Source organism: Tamandua tetradactyla, chromosome 13 (assembly GCF_023851605.1).
Source record: "Tamandua tetradactyla isolate mTamTet1 chromosome 13, mTamTet1.pri, whole genome shotgun sequence".
Classification (NCBI taxonomy): Eukaryota; Metazoa; Chordata; class Mammalia; order Pilosa; family Myrmecophagidae; genus Tamandua; species Tamandua tetradactyla.
The window spans coordinates 31,541,572-31,558,436 of record NC_135339.1 but is presented as its reverse complement, the minus strand read 5'-3'; the positions used below and the strand labels follow the sequence as shown (position 1 = coordinate 31,558,436).

Genomic DNA, 16,865 nt, shown 5'->3' with positions numbered 1-16,865 from the left:
TCATGCTAGATGGGAGATTTCACATTTTGATGGTTATTTGTAATACAACAAATGGAATTTTTATTTGAGAGTCTTAAGTTTTAGACATAGTTATTATTTTATTTATTTCTAAGACTGTAATTTACTGTTGCAAGATAGTGGAATAAAATGAATATGAACTTTGGATAAACATTTTTGTCTGTGTCCCAGTAATGCTATTTATTAGTCAAGTAGCCTTGGCTAAATGACTTAGCTTATCTGAGCTTGATTTATCATTAAAACAAGCATTGTGATATCTTCATATAGTTATAAACAAATCCACAATTTTACTCAATATTTGGCATGTAGTAGATGTTCAGCAAATGTTTTCTTTCCTTTTTCCCTCTACAAATAATGCTCTTATTTAAAAACCTAGCTTATGATTTCTTTATTTAAAAAGTAGTGCTTAAAAAAAAAAGGAAAAAAGAAGAAAAAAAATGACAAAAAAAAGAAAAGAAAAGAAAAAAGCAGTGCTTCCTCACAATAGAAACCAACTTGACTAAGTTCATTCTTAGATCTGCTGGTTATATTACTCTGTCTAGTCTTGTCTATAACATTTTTATTAAAAAAGAACATGAAACATATGCATATATAACCTGTGTATGTGTTGTTGCTGTTGTTCAAGGTTGTTCTTTAGCTTCTTACATGGAGTTGATTTACTTTTGGTGCCAGATTTTTTTTGCAATATAAACTATTTTGGTTTGCTAAAAGCTGCCAGAATGCAATAAACCAGTAGTGAAACAGCTTTTATGTAAGGAATTTATTAAGCTACATGTTTACAGTCCAAACTAAGACATCCAGGGAAAGGTACCTTGATTCAAGAAAAGCCAATAGGTCTGGGATACCTCTTTCAGGTGGGAAGGCATATGGCTGGCATTTGCTGGTCCTTTGGCTTCTAGTTTCAGCTTCTGGTGTCAGTGTTTTCCGCTCTGAGCATCTGTGGGCCTTCACTTAGCTTCTCCAGGACACAAGTTAGGGTCTGGCTGGCTTAGCATCTCATGGGAAAGGTACCTGATATGTCTGCTGAGCTCTGCATCCCCAAATTTCCCTTTCTAGGCATCTGTTCTCTCTGTTGGCATTCCAAACATCTCCAGATGCCTACATCTCTGTCAGCTCTCTTGCTTCTGTGTTTTTCTCAAAATGTCTCCCCTTTTGAAGGACTCCAGTAAACTAATCAAGAGCTACCTTGAATAAATGACGTCACACTCCATCTACTCAAAAGACCACAGCCACAATTAAGCCTGTCACATCTCCATGGGAGTAATCTAATCAAAAACTCACACCTGTGATTGGGCATGTCAATCTCCATGGAAACAATCTAATCAAGGGTTTCCACCCTAAACAATAGGTCTGACCCCACAAGATTGGATTAGGAAAGAAAACAAGTCTTTTCTGGGGTACATAATGATTTTAAACCAGCATGTAAACTTTACAAAATTATTTAGTTCTGCAAGGATACTACAAGAATCCCCTTACTTGTAATTGTGACATTGATGTTACTCTCTTGTAAGTTGCCCTTTTCAAGGCACGAAGACCCTAAAAATGTCCTTGGAAGATCTGTTAGTGAGCAATAAACAAAAATCATCCTGAGTAATTCAGAATGAATTATTCTGGGATTCAAGCCTGAAAAAGGTTTTGCTCCATGAATGAAGGAAAATCTTTGCCTGAACATTGTTTATTTTTTTCTGTTTGTTATGTACCATATTAGTCAGAATAGCCTAACTGCTACAATAACAAAATATCTCAGTGACTTAAAACAGTAAAGTTAATTCCTCCCTCATATCATAATCAAGGCAGATTGTGGCATGGTAGGCTGGATACCACCATGGAGTCGTTTGAGGACCCAGACTCCTTCTCTCTAGAGGATCTTCCATCCCCTAAGGCTTTAGAGTCATCTTACAGATCTATTGCATCCTGAAATCTGACAAAGGAAGGGAATATTATGGAGGATATTGTGGAAGGTTATAAGGATCAGGAAAAGAATCAGCACATATCCTTCCCATCTACATTCCAGAACTCAGACATACAGGCTAGGAAATGTTTTCTATTTAGGGCCAAGTAGGAAAAAATGAACTGAGTTATGCAAATTCTAACACTGTGTCTGTACATACTCCCTGGGGTGCTAAAATCCTACTTTTTAAGTCAGTTTAGCAACAGTGTTTTTACCCCATAAAAGAATCTTTGGAAGTCGCCAAGTAGGTGGGGGTAAATTAAGGAAGAGCTAAGGTCCTTTACAAAATACAGCTAAAATTATAAGATAGATACTCTGCCTGGGCATAAGACCAATGCTATTTCTTGTTTTGAAATTGTCACATAGAGATGGTCTATTATTAAAAGCAAAAATTCCAGAAGCTCCAATTTGTTTATGGTCATGATAATCTTTTAGGTTCAAAGTAGTGTTTGCTTATGAAACAAGCTCAGATCTTACTCTAGAGGTTTGTTTAGGGTTCAGCCTGGGGGAGTACTTTTAGTTATTACTATTATTATTATTGTTCTTGCTACTGCTACTGGTTGTTGTTTGTGCAAGCGTGAGTGTCTGTGCATACGTATGTGTGTGGTCTATGTATAAGTAGCAGTGATAACTTTTCTCAACATACAAACTAGGTTTCTGAGAAGATTTAAGACATAAGTCTTTTCTCTGTTCTTCAGCCCTCAAATTCAATTTACCTTCTACCTGTTGGTGTTGCATCAAACTCTAGATATACTACAGAACTCAGAGATGGATTTCACAGAGTACCCATTAAGATCCAAGAAAACACTAAACACCTAGGTCCTAGGTAGAAGTATAAGTAGAATAAGAATGAAGGAATTCATTCGAAGAGTTTGTTCTTAAGCTGTAGGCAAAGTAGAAGTCAACTAGCCAGATATTTTGATTTCTGTGTTTAGTAAGACAGCTAGGCAACCAGTTTTCCCTCAGTATGAACATTTTTCTATACTATTTTGTACTGAACCATATATATATATATTTTTTTTTTTTCTGCATGGGCAGGCACCGAGAATCAAACCCAGGTCTCTTACATGGCAGGCGGGAACTCTGCCACTGAGCCACCCTCACGCTGCCCTATACATATAAATTTTATGAGTGCTTCTTATGTCCCAGGCAGTGTTCTAATTGCTTAATTTTCTCACTCGATCCTCATACCCAATAAATACATAAGAAAAAAAGAAAATTCTCATACCCAGGGCTGCTGCAAAGAGTTGTTCAGGTTGTACATGGCAAAGATATAGGAGATGATATTCAGATCATGGATATACCCATAATTGTGTACTTCACAATTTGTGTTTCCTTATATGACCACTCTGCTTCTAAAAACTTATCTTATGATCCCTACTCTGTAAACAAGAAACCAGATACTTAACCAAAGTCCTTAACTTCTCCAAAGTATATGAATATAGGCCTGCCTGCATTTGAAGGCCAGGAGTTTAAGACATCAGTAGACTAGGAGACAATTAAGAAGAAATTAAATAGGTGAAACCATCATAGGTTTTCTGGCAGTACACATCCTGAAGCACTGAGATTTAATAAAGAGTTCTGAATCAGTGAAATGAACCTTAGAACTTTAGCACTGGTGAAAATTGTGGTTTATAGAAGCAAGTTTTTTCTAGAAGTAGTATGAAAATGACATGGCCCATTTTGACTGATTAAATAATTTGTCTTGATATCATATATGCAGATCATTGCCATCTAAGGCACATTGTCACTTTCATATACTCTTTGACTGGCAAGGAAATTCTTGCATCCACCTGAAAGGAAAACTAAAATTGGCAATTTAATGGATGTTGATTCTCACTGCTCCCACTGTAACTCATGACCAGCATTACCCTTCTATTGATTATTCTGCCAATTCTTTCTTATGTAGAGGGTTTTAGTTTCCTATAGCTACTGTAACAAATTACCACTAATTTAGTGGCTTAGAACAACATAAAATTACTGTCTTACAGCTACGGAGACCAGAAGTCTGAAATCAATTTCACTAGGCTCAGCAAGGCTGATTCCTTCTGAAGGCGCCGAGGGAAGAAACTGTTTCATTGAAATTTTCAGCTTCTAGTGGCTGCCCATATTCTTTGGCTTATGCCCCCCGCCTCCATATCTTTTCCACCTTCAAAGTACATCATTCCAGTCACTGCCTCCGTCATCACACTGCCTTTTTCTCTCTGATCTCTTGCTTTCCTCATTAAAAGACCCCTGTGATCACATCAGACCAATCTTATGATTCAGGATAATCTCATCTCTAAATCCTTAATTGCAACATATCAACAGTCTCTTTTTGCCATACATGATAACATTCACAGGTTTTGGGGATTAGGTGGCAAACATCTTGGGGAGTCTTTATTCAGACAGTTCCCGACAGTTACTACCACAAGTCAGAGTTGGTATCTTTGAAAGTGAAGGCACTACTGCTTTTCCTGGGTTTATATCAAATCAGATGGAACAGATGAACAATGCTCTGTTAGTAGCTTCAGCATGCTCGTTCTTTTTTATATGACCCATATTATTCCAACTGTCAGTGAAAGAGTGAGGTTTTTGGTTCTGAATGATCTGCTAGCTGTGTGCTCTTTTATTTATAATTCATATCAAACAGTGGGGCCTGGGGAAATGTGGAGATCTGGGAAAACCAGAATTGCCTGGAGAGACACTTTGTATATCTGATGCTTCTCTCCTTCCCCTGTCCACCACACATTAATTTTAACTTGACTTTTCCCCTCCAGGGGCTACACATGAAAGCATATCAGTTTCTTGTATAGGAGGATAGTACAGGGGGAGTCATAATCGTGGGTAGGAAGAGATTTCAGGTGATTATTATTCCTGTCCTCTTTTGAGACCCACAGGTATTGAAAGCTATAAAACATGGTTTCATGAGCCATTCAGAAACTGTACTCTGATGCATAGTTCAAGGGGTCATTTAGGGTCAATAATATCTCTAAAATCAACCTAAGAATCATTTTGGAAGCAATTGCTTATTGAATCTGTGTAATAAGGTATTGAGGGATATGCTTAATAATCAGTGGTGATTCTCATATGGATAGTGAGAATTAACAAGGAAAGCCATTTCTACCTTCACTCATGCATGGGAATTTAACTCCCACCAATCCTCCCCTCTTAGCCCCCCCCAAAAAGACAAGGCCATTATTCATTGACCCTTTTCAGAACATAATGGGAAATTGGTACTCAGCACCCACATTGAAAACAGGCCTTTTCTGGCCTTCTACACATTACTTCTCTGAGTGTACACATCCATCAAAGCCAATGTACTGTAAATACAATCGCACTCTCTGATTGTGGGAGTTCTTCCTTTTCCTGTTGGCAGCACCCTAAGCATTAATCACGTACATGATCTCTTACAGAGTCTGGGCAGTTTTTTGAACTCCACCTTAAACCAGTGTGATATATTGGCTCTCCTAGCCCTTTTATACCAGACCAAACTTTATGGGCCCAGAAAATAATCATTTTCGATTTATGAAGCTTTCACTGTTTAGCATTTAACCTTCTCAAAGCCCACCTACTCAATTCTTACTCTGATCACAGTGCAATATCACCTTCAGGTTTAGATAAAGAAACATACACAGATAAAAGGGCTAGTCAAGACCTACTGCACTTATCAGACTGGGAACAGGCTTGGGTCATGGACCTGACTTCCCACCAGCCTGAGGCCTGTCCATTTTTAATGTTTGTGAGATGATGAGAACCTGCCAGTGGATCTTTGCATGTTCTCCCTCCCCTGGTTGGGTACAGCTACAGTTTATTAAATTTTAGGACGCTCTGGGAAGACTGTCATTTAAATGGACTTATTCAGATTGAGTGTAACTTGAGACATACTGTTTTATGGGTCTAGTTTTCATGTTAATGTGCCCTCATTGCTGCTCTCCATTGATATAAATGCTTTATGGAATTATTTTATTGTGCAGTGCCCCAAAGCTTATTTTTTTAAAGGGTGTGATTTGTAAATGTGAATGACATAATTAGCTCTAGTTTTGACACATGTCATTTTTTACCTTCTCCCACTGGCATGCCTAATACCCAAATATTGATCCCCTGCTATGTCAAACACCATACTTAATGCTTTCTAAATTAAAAGACATTAAAGCTGTATCACAAAACAAGCAACATGATGTATCTTTCATCTGTGTGCACTGGTCTCTGCCCTAAATATCCATTGCCTTAGGATTAAAATAGGCTCACACCATTCTCAGGTATTTGAACCTACTTTTATATCTGATTGGTCAGTCTGGTGGGAGGGTCTCACATTGGTATCAGAATGCACCATACTACGAAGTCTATAATCCAGTTTAGAATTATATGATTAATGATTTATTTTTTTATTAAACCATAATTACAATAAGATAGGCAAACAAAGAAAAGCAAGCTTAGACTTTCTTTCCTCTCTCTCTCTCTTTTTTTTCTGTATATTTTCCAGATATTTTTTGCTCTGTTAGAAGAGTGCTTTGGGGCTGCCACAACAGTGTGCCTGGGGTCACGATGTCACGATGTATTGGACACAGCTTCTCCTACACCCTTTTCTGCAGGGGGTATATTTCATTCAAGGTCTGCCAGTTCTCTTTTTCTGAAAATAGGACTCAAAGATTTCACAAAAATCTTTTGATTGATTTTTTTAATGGACACATTGAAACTGACTGAGATGGTAGTGTTTTTCTCCTACCTAGAGCTCCTCCTTAAATCCCTTTCTGGAAAATGTTCCTTGAAATGTAAGACAACAGGACTCCAATTAAGTGGGGTTATTTAGGAAGAAAATAATAGGAAATGAGCAAACCAAATGGCCACCTGATAGTATGGTCACCCTGAATAAAATTCAAATCCCTTTGCAACTCTCAGGAGGAGGCTCTTAGAATTCAATTCAGTGTCTTATACATGAATGCTGAACAATTGTTGTGGCTTTTTTTTTTTCCAAAAGGAGAAAATGTGATATTTTCACAGAGGACTGAAATTATTAAGATTGCAACTGCTCCGTGGGATCAGTTCCAAAGCTAATATGCTTATGCCAGGAGCTGGCAAATTGAAGGCATTCCCACTTCATATTGAGCTTTCAATGCTTTACAACAGCAAAACATTCACAGTTTTAGCCAAATAGGTTGATCTGAGACCTTTATTCAGCCTGCTCTGGCCGGCGGAGAGTGAGATGACACAAATTTTACCTTCATTCTCTATATATGTATATTTATTTATGTTATATATGTACTAGTGTATTAATATATTGTGTATATTAAAATATACATAGAAATGTAAATTTTGAAGGGATCAATTAAAGATGAAAGAAACAATTTTAAATATCTTGCTAATGATAATGTCATTAAAAACAATCACACAAGAGTCCCTTACAGAGAAATTTAACATGAGTATTAGAGGATGTAAATCCGTATTTCAAGCAGTCTTCTTGATAATTAATTTTATTGGCTCAATTCTGTCAGTTTGGGTTAGATCATAACTGATTTCACTTTGTAATGTCGCTGACCCACTTCTCCTCATAGGAATAAGGGATTGCCATCTTCTTGCTCTTTGTTTTTCCTTTTAATTATCCTCAATCCATGGTTTCTCTTCTGAAAGTTTTAAAGCAACATATACCATTTAATTATGATTCATTTAATTAAAACTAGAACATATAATTCGTAAGTCCAGTTAACCAGGCATACAGTAATTGTGGTATGCTGAAATCTATTAAACTAGTGAAGACACCATAATCAGCCTTTCTCAGCTGTAGAACTCTATTGTCTGGAATATACACTAAAGGGGAGTGTCAGTGTCAATCCATGTTTTCAATACTGATAAGAATATGATTATGTTTTTCGATAACAAATATAAATAAAATGTGCAATATTTTATTTCCATATGCCAATAGAATGTCTTACGTGCCCCACTTCGGAGATTACTATTTAAAGGCGTGGCCCAAATATCTTTTCCAGAAGGCCTTCCCTGTTGTTTAAAGCAGAAAACAAGCATTTGATTCCTCTGAACATTCCTACCATCTTACCTGTGCTTTTCAAGACTGTCATCATTTTTTGTTTCTGTATTACGTATATACATGTCTTAGCTCTTGAAATAGACTCTGAGATTCTTGGGAGCCGGGCCCATGGTTGGGTTCCCCAATGGCAGGGACACCAGTAGAGAGACAAGTCATGGGGTTGCATATCACAGCCTTTCAAAACTATGTGTTTAAAGAGACATATGAATAAAATTCTCTTACCTGAGTTGCAAATAAACTTTACAGTTTTAATTATCTTTTATTCTTACCTCTGACTATTAGGTATTATCAAACAAAAGATGACTAGAAACCATGCAAAAGACATAGAAAAAAGAAAAGGGTATTATTTCTCTTCCAGGTTCAAAATAAAGGTCAAGTTCACAATAGATAATCATCTTTCTGTAACTGAAATTAGCCAATGGATTATCCCAAGACTTTTATTCTAAAATATTTTAGTATGTATGTTCGTTTAGCATGTTATAATAATCTACAACACATCTTCCTTCCCCCTTTCTGAATCAATTACAAAGAGAAACTATGAATGACTATGAGGACATTATTTATTCCTCCTTATTTTAGATGCCGGGTATTGGAGGAGGAAGTGTTATTTAGGTAAAGAACTAAAAAGCAGTTTATTCCTGTGAGCACAGATGCTACAGTAAAGACAACAAGAATTATTTTTAGTAGCTTTATAAAGCAGCAAAGACTAAAGGTGAAAGGTGAATTCAAATTAAAAACCAGAAAATGTTACTCATTTTTTTTTTTTTTAGAAAAAGGTTCACGGAACAAAAGAACAGCTTATTTTTATACATAGCTATTATTTCTAGAAACATGGCAAATACTTGAAAGCTGGGCATCGTAGGCTCTGCTGTCTTCTGAGAGCTGAATTTAGATGTCCTTTAGAATAGCCAGTTTTCCATACATTTGGATGGCTCCTAAGGATCACCAAACTGAGATTCACTATTATAATTTTTTCTTCAAATGTCATGTGCCCATCATTAAGCCATGAACACGATGAGTAACTGTGGGGCAATGTGCTAGGCAAAGCTTAGTGGAACTCTAGAGCTCTTATTTGGGTAAAATTGGACAAAAATAAGGGGCAGTCAAGTCATCTGCCCTCCTGCTCATACAGAAGATGCTGAAGCATATCCGCCCATGAGAAGGTGGTCTCCTGCTGACATTTGGCTCTTGGAAACAAAATTTCATATCTATTATCTGAGGAGAAATTCTTAGTTATCATGAACATTTGTTCTTGGTGCATTTTCTTTTTTAACAAGGAATAAGGTGTCACTTTGTTTCTGGTATTTGGACTTTTCCATTTCCATGGGATGACTCCTTGCCTTAGCTAATCCCATGCTGGATTGATGACATGTATCCCTCCCCCATCCCTGACTTCAACTAGTCTGTTGGTTTGAAATGTAAGAAGCCTCAGTCTAAGGTTCTAAGTCCACCTGTGGGCACACCCAAATACCCATCAGATAACAATTCTTTTTTCTCTTGTTCTGGCTCTCTGCTTTTCTTTCAGCCACATTTTCCCTTTCAGTCTCACCCTATATATTTTCTTTCTCTTTTCTTTTCTTCTCTCCTGTCTTTCTCTCCTTATTTCTTTCTCTTTTTATCCTCTGCCTTCTTTCTTCCTCTTGTATATTTTTTTCTTATTCCTTTGTCCAACAGGAGATACTTGTTAGTTTTACTTGTGGATTTAATGGAATGTGACCCTTAATTTTACAGGCATTTCAATAATTATTCATAATGGTAGATTTCAATTGTATAGTATTTTACAAATTAAAAAGCACTTTCTCTCAGATAGTTTCATTTTTGATATGCATAACAAGCTGTGGTATAGGAATGACAAAGATTATCAGCTCCAGTTACAGAGCAGATACTGGTGGCTCATGTGACCTAGTCACTTGTACAAGTTCATTGGCAAGAATTGGCAGAGCAAGGAGTCAATCAAATTTGGTGCTTATGACTCTCCACCCTGTTTCCACTATACCAGATGGCCAGTTTCATTTACTCGTATTGAGGCATAAACAAGTATAGTACCTCGTTTTCTTGTCTTTCATAATAAACATTTCTAATTTACGAATATTCCTCAGATAAAGCTGCCTCATGTCCATGAAGGGGGCTAATTAACTTATGCATTTAACACATTATTAATGATTTTTATTATGTGAGGTACTGTACCAGGCAACATAATGAATAAAAACAAAAATAAGGCACAGTCCTGCTCTCCATAACATTGAATGACTGGATGGAGATGACACTCCAGTGGAAAGACCATATAAATGACAGACAGCAAAAACTGTCTTTTCTAATACAGTTTAAAATTTGTGGACCAGCAAAGGAGAAAAATATTTCACTTGGTCATCCATTCATTCATTAAATATAATTATTGTATATTTTTACTATAGATTAAGGTTTTTCCTAAGCATTTACATGCATGGAGCTTGAAATCTTATAGGGAGGACAATAAAGGTAAGAAATAAAAAAATAAATAATAAGATAGTTTCAGACAGCAATGGTGTTAAGATGAAAATAAAATTGGGTAATATGATAAAATACTTGACTTGAAATGGTGGGTAATATTAGTGGAAGACAAAATACTAAAGTCTGAATTGAGTTTGGAGTTGACAGGGAGAGAAGGCATATAATAAGAATAATTGAATGTGGATAACAAAAAGCATTTAGCATTCAAATTTTAAAGTCCAGTTGAAGATGAGCAAATCTGAATCAAAGGGTATTTCTAAAGGAGTTAATATCTTTTTTAGTAATTATTGTGGGCCATACATAATGATATTAGAGTATAAAAATGAAAATGAGACAAGTGAATGAAAATAACTAATCACAGTGAATATGAATACTTCATAATCACAAATGGCTTTAAAATATAAAATTACAGAAAATAATAGTTGGAACTTGATGGTCAATTAATCTGAGTTCCTCAGCTGTGAGAGAAAGACTAACTTTTGTACTTAAACCTTGAGTTAAAATGAAATTTATAAGATGGTGCAACAGTGGCTCAGTGCCAGAATTCTTGCCTGCCATGCCAGAGACCCGGGTTCAATTCCTGGAGCCTGTCCATGCCAAACAAATGAACAAACAAACAAAAAACCCCACAAAAAACTAAATTTATAGTAAGGTGAAATTTGAGATTTAATTTAGAACTAGATATTTTGGCATTTATGCATGATTATGCATAAAATAAGTTGGTTAATGAAGGAAATTAGGTATAAATTTTAGGATCATAATTTTGGAACATTCATTAATGTTAATTTTCCATAATCTGTATGTATATGTTTCTGCTTGCTTACTTTATAACAAATTATCATCACCCTATAGACAACTCCTAGATATGGCCAACCTTGTGTGCTACCCATAAGAATTCTCCCACAGTTGTTTCTTTTGATCATTGTTCTTGAATTTTTCAACTATTCCACTCCACAACTGGTTTCTGCCTCTGCTGAAATTATGCTATCAACACTAAAAATCGGGACATTATGCCAATTTGCTGCAACTTTGGTGAAGACGAACAGTCTCCTCTTAGAAGCAGTCACTACTTAACTTCTACTAAGTACCAGTTTTATTATGTTTAAATGCCATTTAAAATGTCTGTCTGTCTTGCTCATCTTGTGCGGTGAATTCCAGAGTTAAATGCATTAATGCAGATGACAGTACTTTGTGTAGTGTAAATTCCTGTAGAGATAGAGGACTGTCGTTACTATCTGCTTATGTTAATGGAATTAATTGAGACAAATAGTTAAATAATCTGGCACAGATAAACAGTAGCACACATAAATTGATGACTGGTTAAATATCATAAAAATATGCATAGGAAATTGTCCATGTTTGGATTTTTTGTTGAGGTAAATATATGAATAATTATACAATTAAATACCCCCTCAGTTCAACTATTGATAGTTATCTTTCTTGGCTTTACCTATGTACTTTCTTCTTTAATAATGCACATTTGTTTGTTAAATGTATTAGCATAGTCAATGTTTTTTTTTTACATGCACTATGTATCTTTATGATTTTCATGAAACATGTTCCTAGAGGAAAGAGAGTATGTTAGTTTAAATAGTTTAGTACACCATGTAAATAATTGCATTGAGTGGACCAGTATTCAACAAATACGCTTTTTATGAAAAACTATAAATTTATTTAACTTATACATATCAGTGTTATCTTAGTTTGCCAGCCTACTACAACACCAAGGGACTTGCTTGAACAATGGAAATTTATTGGCTCATGATTTTCACATTAGGAGAAGCACCAAATCAAGGTATCAGCAAGGTGATGCTTTCTCCCCAAAACCTGAAACATTCTGGTTGCTGATTGCTGGCATTCCTCGGGGTTACTTGACTTGTGACGCTGCCTTCTGTGATATGGTGATGTCTTCTCCTATCTTTTCTGACTCCCATTTCTGGCTGCTCCCTGTGGTTTTCTTTCCATCTGGCCTCTGGTTCCTTTCCCTTTATAAGGACTCCAGTAATCCTGATTAAGACTCAACCTCATTTATTTGGGTCATGCCTTTAACCAAAGAGTAATATTTTCAAGAGATCCTACTCAACAAAGGTAATGTGGATTAATATTAAAACATGTTTAAATTAGGGTGCATAATTCAACCTCCCACATATATCAATTAAAATTACATCTACTGAATCTGAATTATCACAAAATTTTTAATAGTTGAGCCTGAAAAATTATGTGACACAGGGGTGTATATTATCTTATATACAAATACACACACATACCCATATTTTATAAATATGCTTTTATCTGACAATTCCAACTATTTGTGCAATGGGTTTAATTTCAATGAAAATACTTTAGCTATTAAAAAACAGTATACTCATCTATTGAGAGAAAGTATTTGAGCAATTGAATTTTAGTAAAATGGATAAGGGTAAAGGTGGCGAAGTTTAATTTAGGCATCACATTGTAGAGGAATATGGCCAACTGTTTTTTTAAATTTATGTGTTCGGCTAGATGTGTTTCTAGAACATCTGTTATGCTATTATGACAGGTGTTTATTAATATGGATGTCTAATCAAATCTCTTGGTTGCTAATAGCTTGGCATTTCAACATCTAAATATTGTTAAAATCCTTGATTATACATTGAAAACTGTGGATAATTGATTCAAAGCTATTTCCCTTGACTAGATTAGAAAAAAATAAAATCTGTCCAATATTTTCCTTTAGAATCTCAATATTCTTCCAAATTTGCTACAATGTTTTAGTAATGAGAACATGTAAAGAGTTAAAAAAAAAAAAGCCTCCTTAAGCCAAGTTGTGTCTTGATTTAAGTTTTTTTAAGCCCTTTGTTATACAAATAAAAATAAAATTAATTTTAAAAATACAACTGAAAGTTTCCCTGGACTGAGAATGAGTGATCAGAGGACAAGTAACAAAATAAAACAGGTCAAGTATCTACACAGAGAAAAGACATATAGAAAACCCCTTTGGTCAAATGTAGGCTCAAGTTTTTAAATTAAATTTTCTTAAAATTATTTAATAAATTTTGAGTAGCCAAAGCCAAAACAATGCAATTTGGTGGCCTTCCAACAATTTTGAGTAGCTTCAATGGACTGGGCTCACATCTGAGTTTCTGAGCCAGAATTCTCTTTTGAATACACAATGGCATGACTCAAATTTCTAGGGAATGTTCTGTGATAATTGTATTAAATGGAAATCTTTGAACCTCTGAAATTTAATAATCATTGAAATCTGAAAGTTTGGAATTTATTTCCCTTTAGCACACTTTATTCCTATCATCTCTGTGAGAAGGCTTGCCTTTTGGTAAATGCCTACAATGGTTGAAACATGTATTTTTCTCTAGAATTGGTCTATCTGGGTGGGCCACGATGGCTCAGTGCCAGAGTTCTTGCCTGCCATGCCAGAGACCTGGGTTTGATTCCTGGTGCCTGCCCATGCAAAAAAAAAAAAGTAAAATTGGTCTATCTAATAGAACTTACTGCAATAATAGAAATGTTCTCTATCCTATCCAATACAGTAGCCATTAGACACTTGTGACTACTGAGCACTTGAAATGTGGCTTGTGTAACTTAGAAACTGAGTTTTAATTTTATTTAATTTTAATTAAATGTATACTTAAATTTAAAAAGTCTAAGTTAACTAGGGGCTAATGTATGAGACAGTACAGGTCTAGATCAGGCTATATGACTTTCTGATTTAATAAAATTTTCTTCACCGAATTTCAGAATAACGCTAAATTATTTTCATACATTCTTGGACTGGAATGCCTTGATTTTATCTATGCAGAGGAAAATAATACCAGTATATAATAGACTAAAGATCTTTTAAGATATTGTTTATTGGGCCATAAATGAAGACATAATAGCAATGGACATAATTCACTAGAGTTTGAATATCTTCAAGAAACTTTTCCATCTGACCTACATTAGAAGATGATAAACTATGGCTGGCTAACTAAGTTCAGCCCACTGCTTGTTTTTTTTGCAAATAAAGTTTTATTGGAACAAAGCCACATCCATTCATATATGCATTCTTTATAGTTGCTTTCGCATGACAACAGCACAGCTAAGTAGTTGCAACTGAGACCATATAACCCACAAAGCCAAAAATATTAACTTTCTGGCCTTTTATGGAAAAAGTTTGCCAACTCCTGACTTAGATGAATGGTTATATAGTGAACGATAGGATAAAATCTCTCTTATGGAGAAATCCATTCTTTTCTGTCCATTCATCATATATAATATAAAGTACCTAATACATAGTACATAATATACAATGTGTACATATGCAATGCATTATGTAATATATATAATCTATATAAACATGTTTATATTATGATACATACAGCAACTTAGCAAGTGAGGGCATTATTAAATATTTAGCAAGTAAAACTTATGTGTAAGTTACATAAAATAGAGTGAATTTGAGACAAACCATTTGTAGTATTTTCCAATTTAAGTAAAAGGGATTAGATATTTGTCTCTGTTTAGTATCATAGTGATTCAGAAAGTATGAGAGTTAGAGTAGAACAATAAACATGCATTACAAATGCAGTCTGAAGACAATTGCCTATGCAGTTGTGAAATGACTACTGATGTAAAGATGACATAAAACTGACACCCAGCTATGCCCATGCCCTAGAATCAGAATTCAGAAATATTGTTCCCAAAGGGCTCAGAATGTAGCCTGTGAAGGAAAGCCTTGTGGTTGTCATTGTTGTGGCTGTACTGGGTTTGGACATATGCCTAATCTCAAATGAATATGGAAGAGAGCAGGTCTTCAGACAAGATTCCTTCCTTGTTTTCTGTAGTATGTCTACTTCATGAAAATATTAGAAGGACATAGCACAGAATGGAATACACAAGGGAACTCTTGTGGTTTATTATTTAATGATAAAGACAACCAGCAAAAATCACAAGTGGTCTATCACCCAGAGGATAGTCTCTAACTATTTAAATCAAGCAGTTGGATTTAATGTTTTATTTTATGCACAGTAATTTTGAGTTGTTCTAAAGACTTACTCCATAATAGAAATAGCCCCACTTCAATTCTACTACAATTGTCTTAAAAACAAGTCTAATTCAATTGGGATTCTTTTAAAGAAGACCTCTCACTGTTATGAGAAATCTTTAAGTTAAAATTTGCTTTCTGACTTTGGTAGAAATGTTATACATTTTTATTTCTTTAGAAAAGAAATGTATTCATAAAACAGAGATTTGTGATTTATCTAAGATAAAATCAAAAATATTTGACTACTATAAATTTATATGAGCCAATATAAGGAACTTTAAAATCATCATGTAGGTTTCTGAACCTGAAATGATGTTATCATGGTGAGGTATACGAAAGTTAAAGTGAAAAAAAAAGTAAAAATTCAAATTAATGACAGAAATGTTATACCTCAAATTCTGAATTGGTCGACACTTAACATTTTCCAGAATCATCCTCACTTATCAGGTGTGTTTAAATAAAAATTAATATATCAGACATAGTACTTTTTTTTCTGTCAGTTACTAACAGTATAGATCTTGAGTTTATAATACAAGACAGCATTATAAAAGCAATCTGAACTATACAGATGCCTGGACTATACGTTTTTAGCAATGTGTATACATTTTGACCCTTGATTGGACTGTGGAATAGAGAAGTCCTCAAAAACAGAGCCGATTGGCCGCTACTATTACATTAAATTGTGCAACCAAGAATATTTTAGAATATGCTTCTTGTACTTTTCTGAATCATTTTATCCCATTATTGTATCTTATTGGTACTATGAAACCAGCTAAGCGAGGATAAAGAGGACACAGAAGATTTGTTTCCATATGGTATTATCCCATGGTTAAATCTGACGACAGCAATGTATGGAAAAGTTCAAGTATCTGTTCCTAGATAGCCAGTAGTGGGTACTCTCAGTAGCAAGAGTTAAAACATTAGCTCTTAGATGTTACAGATGACTATAGCTCTCCATAGATTCTGTACATTATTCATATCACCATCACAAATATTATCAAAGGACTACAACAAAAAGGTAAAGCAAAATCACTGCAGGTGGTACTACAGCTGTGGAAATTTCATCAACTTACAACATGACAAAGTGAATTAGGACAACAGCTTCTAGCAGTTGAAGATGCTCTGGGCCTCTGCTCTGTGAACAGACACATAAATAAAAGCTCTGTGGAGCCTCCTAAATACCCCTTAATCATGGTGCCAAACAGACGAGTTCTTAACTGAAAAGATGCTATGAATCAAATTTCTGGTTTGACAACTAAGAAAGTGGGTTTTGCTTATACTTGCAGTCCAGAAGTGATACATTTATAAATATTGAAATTAGAGTTTATTATGGATTGTTTTGGACTATTTCTCTGAAGAAT

At 35.0% G+C, this 16,865-nt stretch overlaps 1 protein-coding gene across 11 annotated transcripts in view; it reads right to left on the bottom strand.

The window, feature by feature from the left end:
- CTNNA3 (catenin alpha 3) overlaps nt 1–16,865 on the bottom strand; it is a 1,849,311-nt gene that overhangs the window by 77,873 nt on the left and 1,754,573 nt on the right. The window contains exon 16 of one of the 11 annotated variants that reach the window (XM_077125146.1): nt 7,338–7,572. The exons of 8 other annotated variants lie outside the window; for them this stretch is intronic. In XM_077125146.1, the coding sequence (XP_076981261.1) occupies nt 7,554–7,572 (19 nt within the window). In that variant the 3' untranslated portion in view covers nt 7,338–7,553. Of the gene's footprint in view, nt 1–7,337; nt 7,573–11,577; nt 11,691–16,553; nt 16,640–16,865 lie in introns of those variants that run through there. 2 more of the 11 variants (XM_077125144.1, XM_077125145.1) reach the window with 2 other exon arrangements.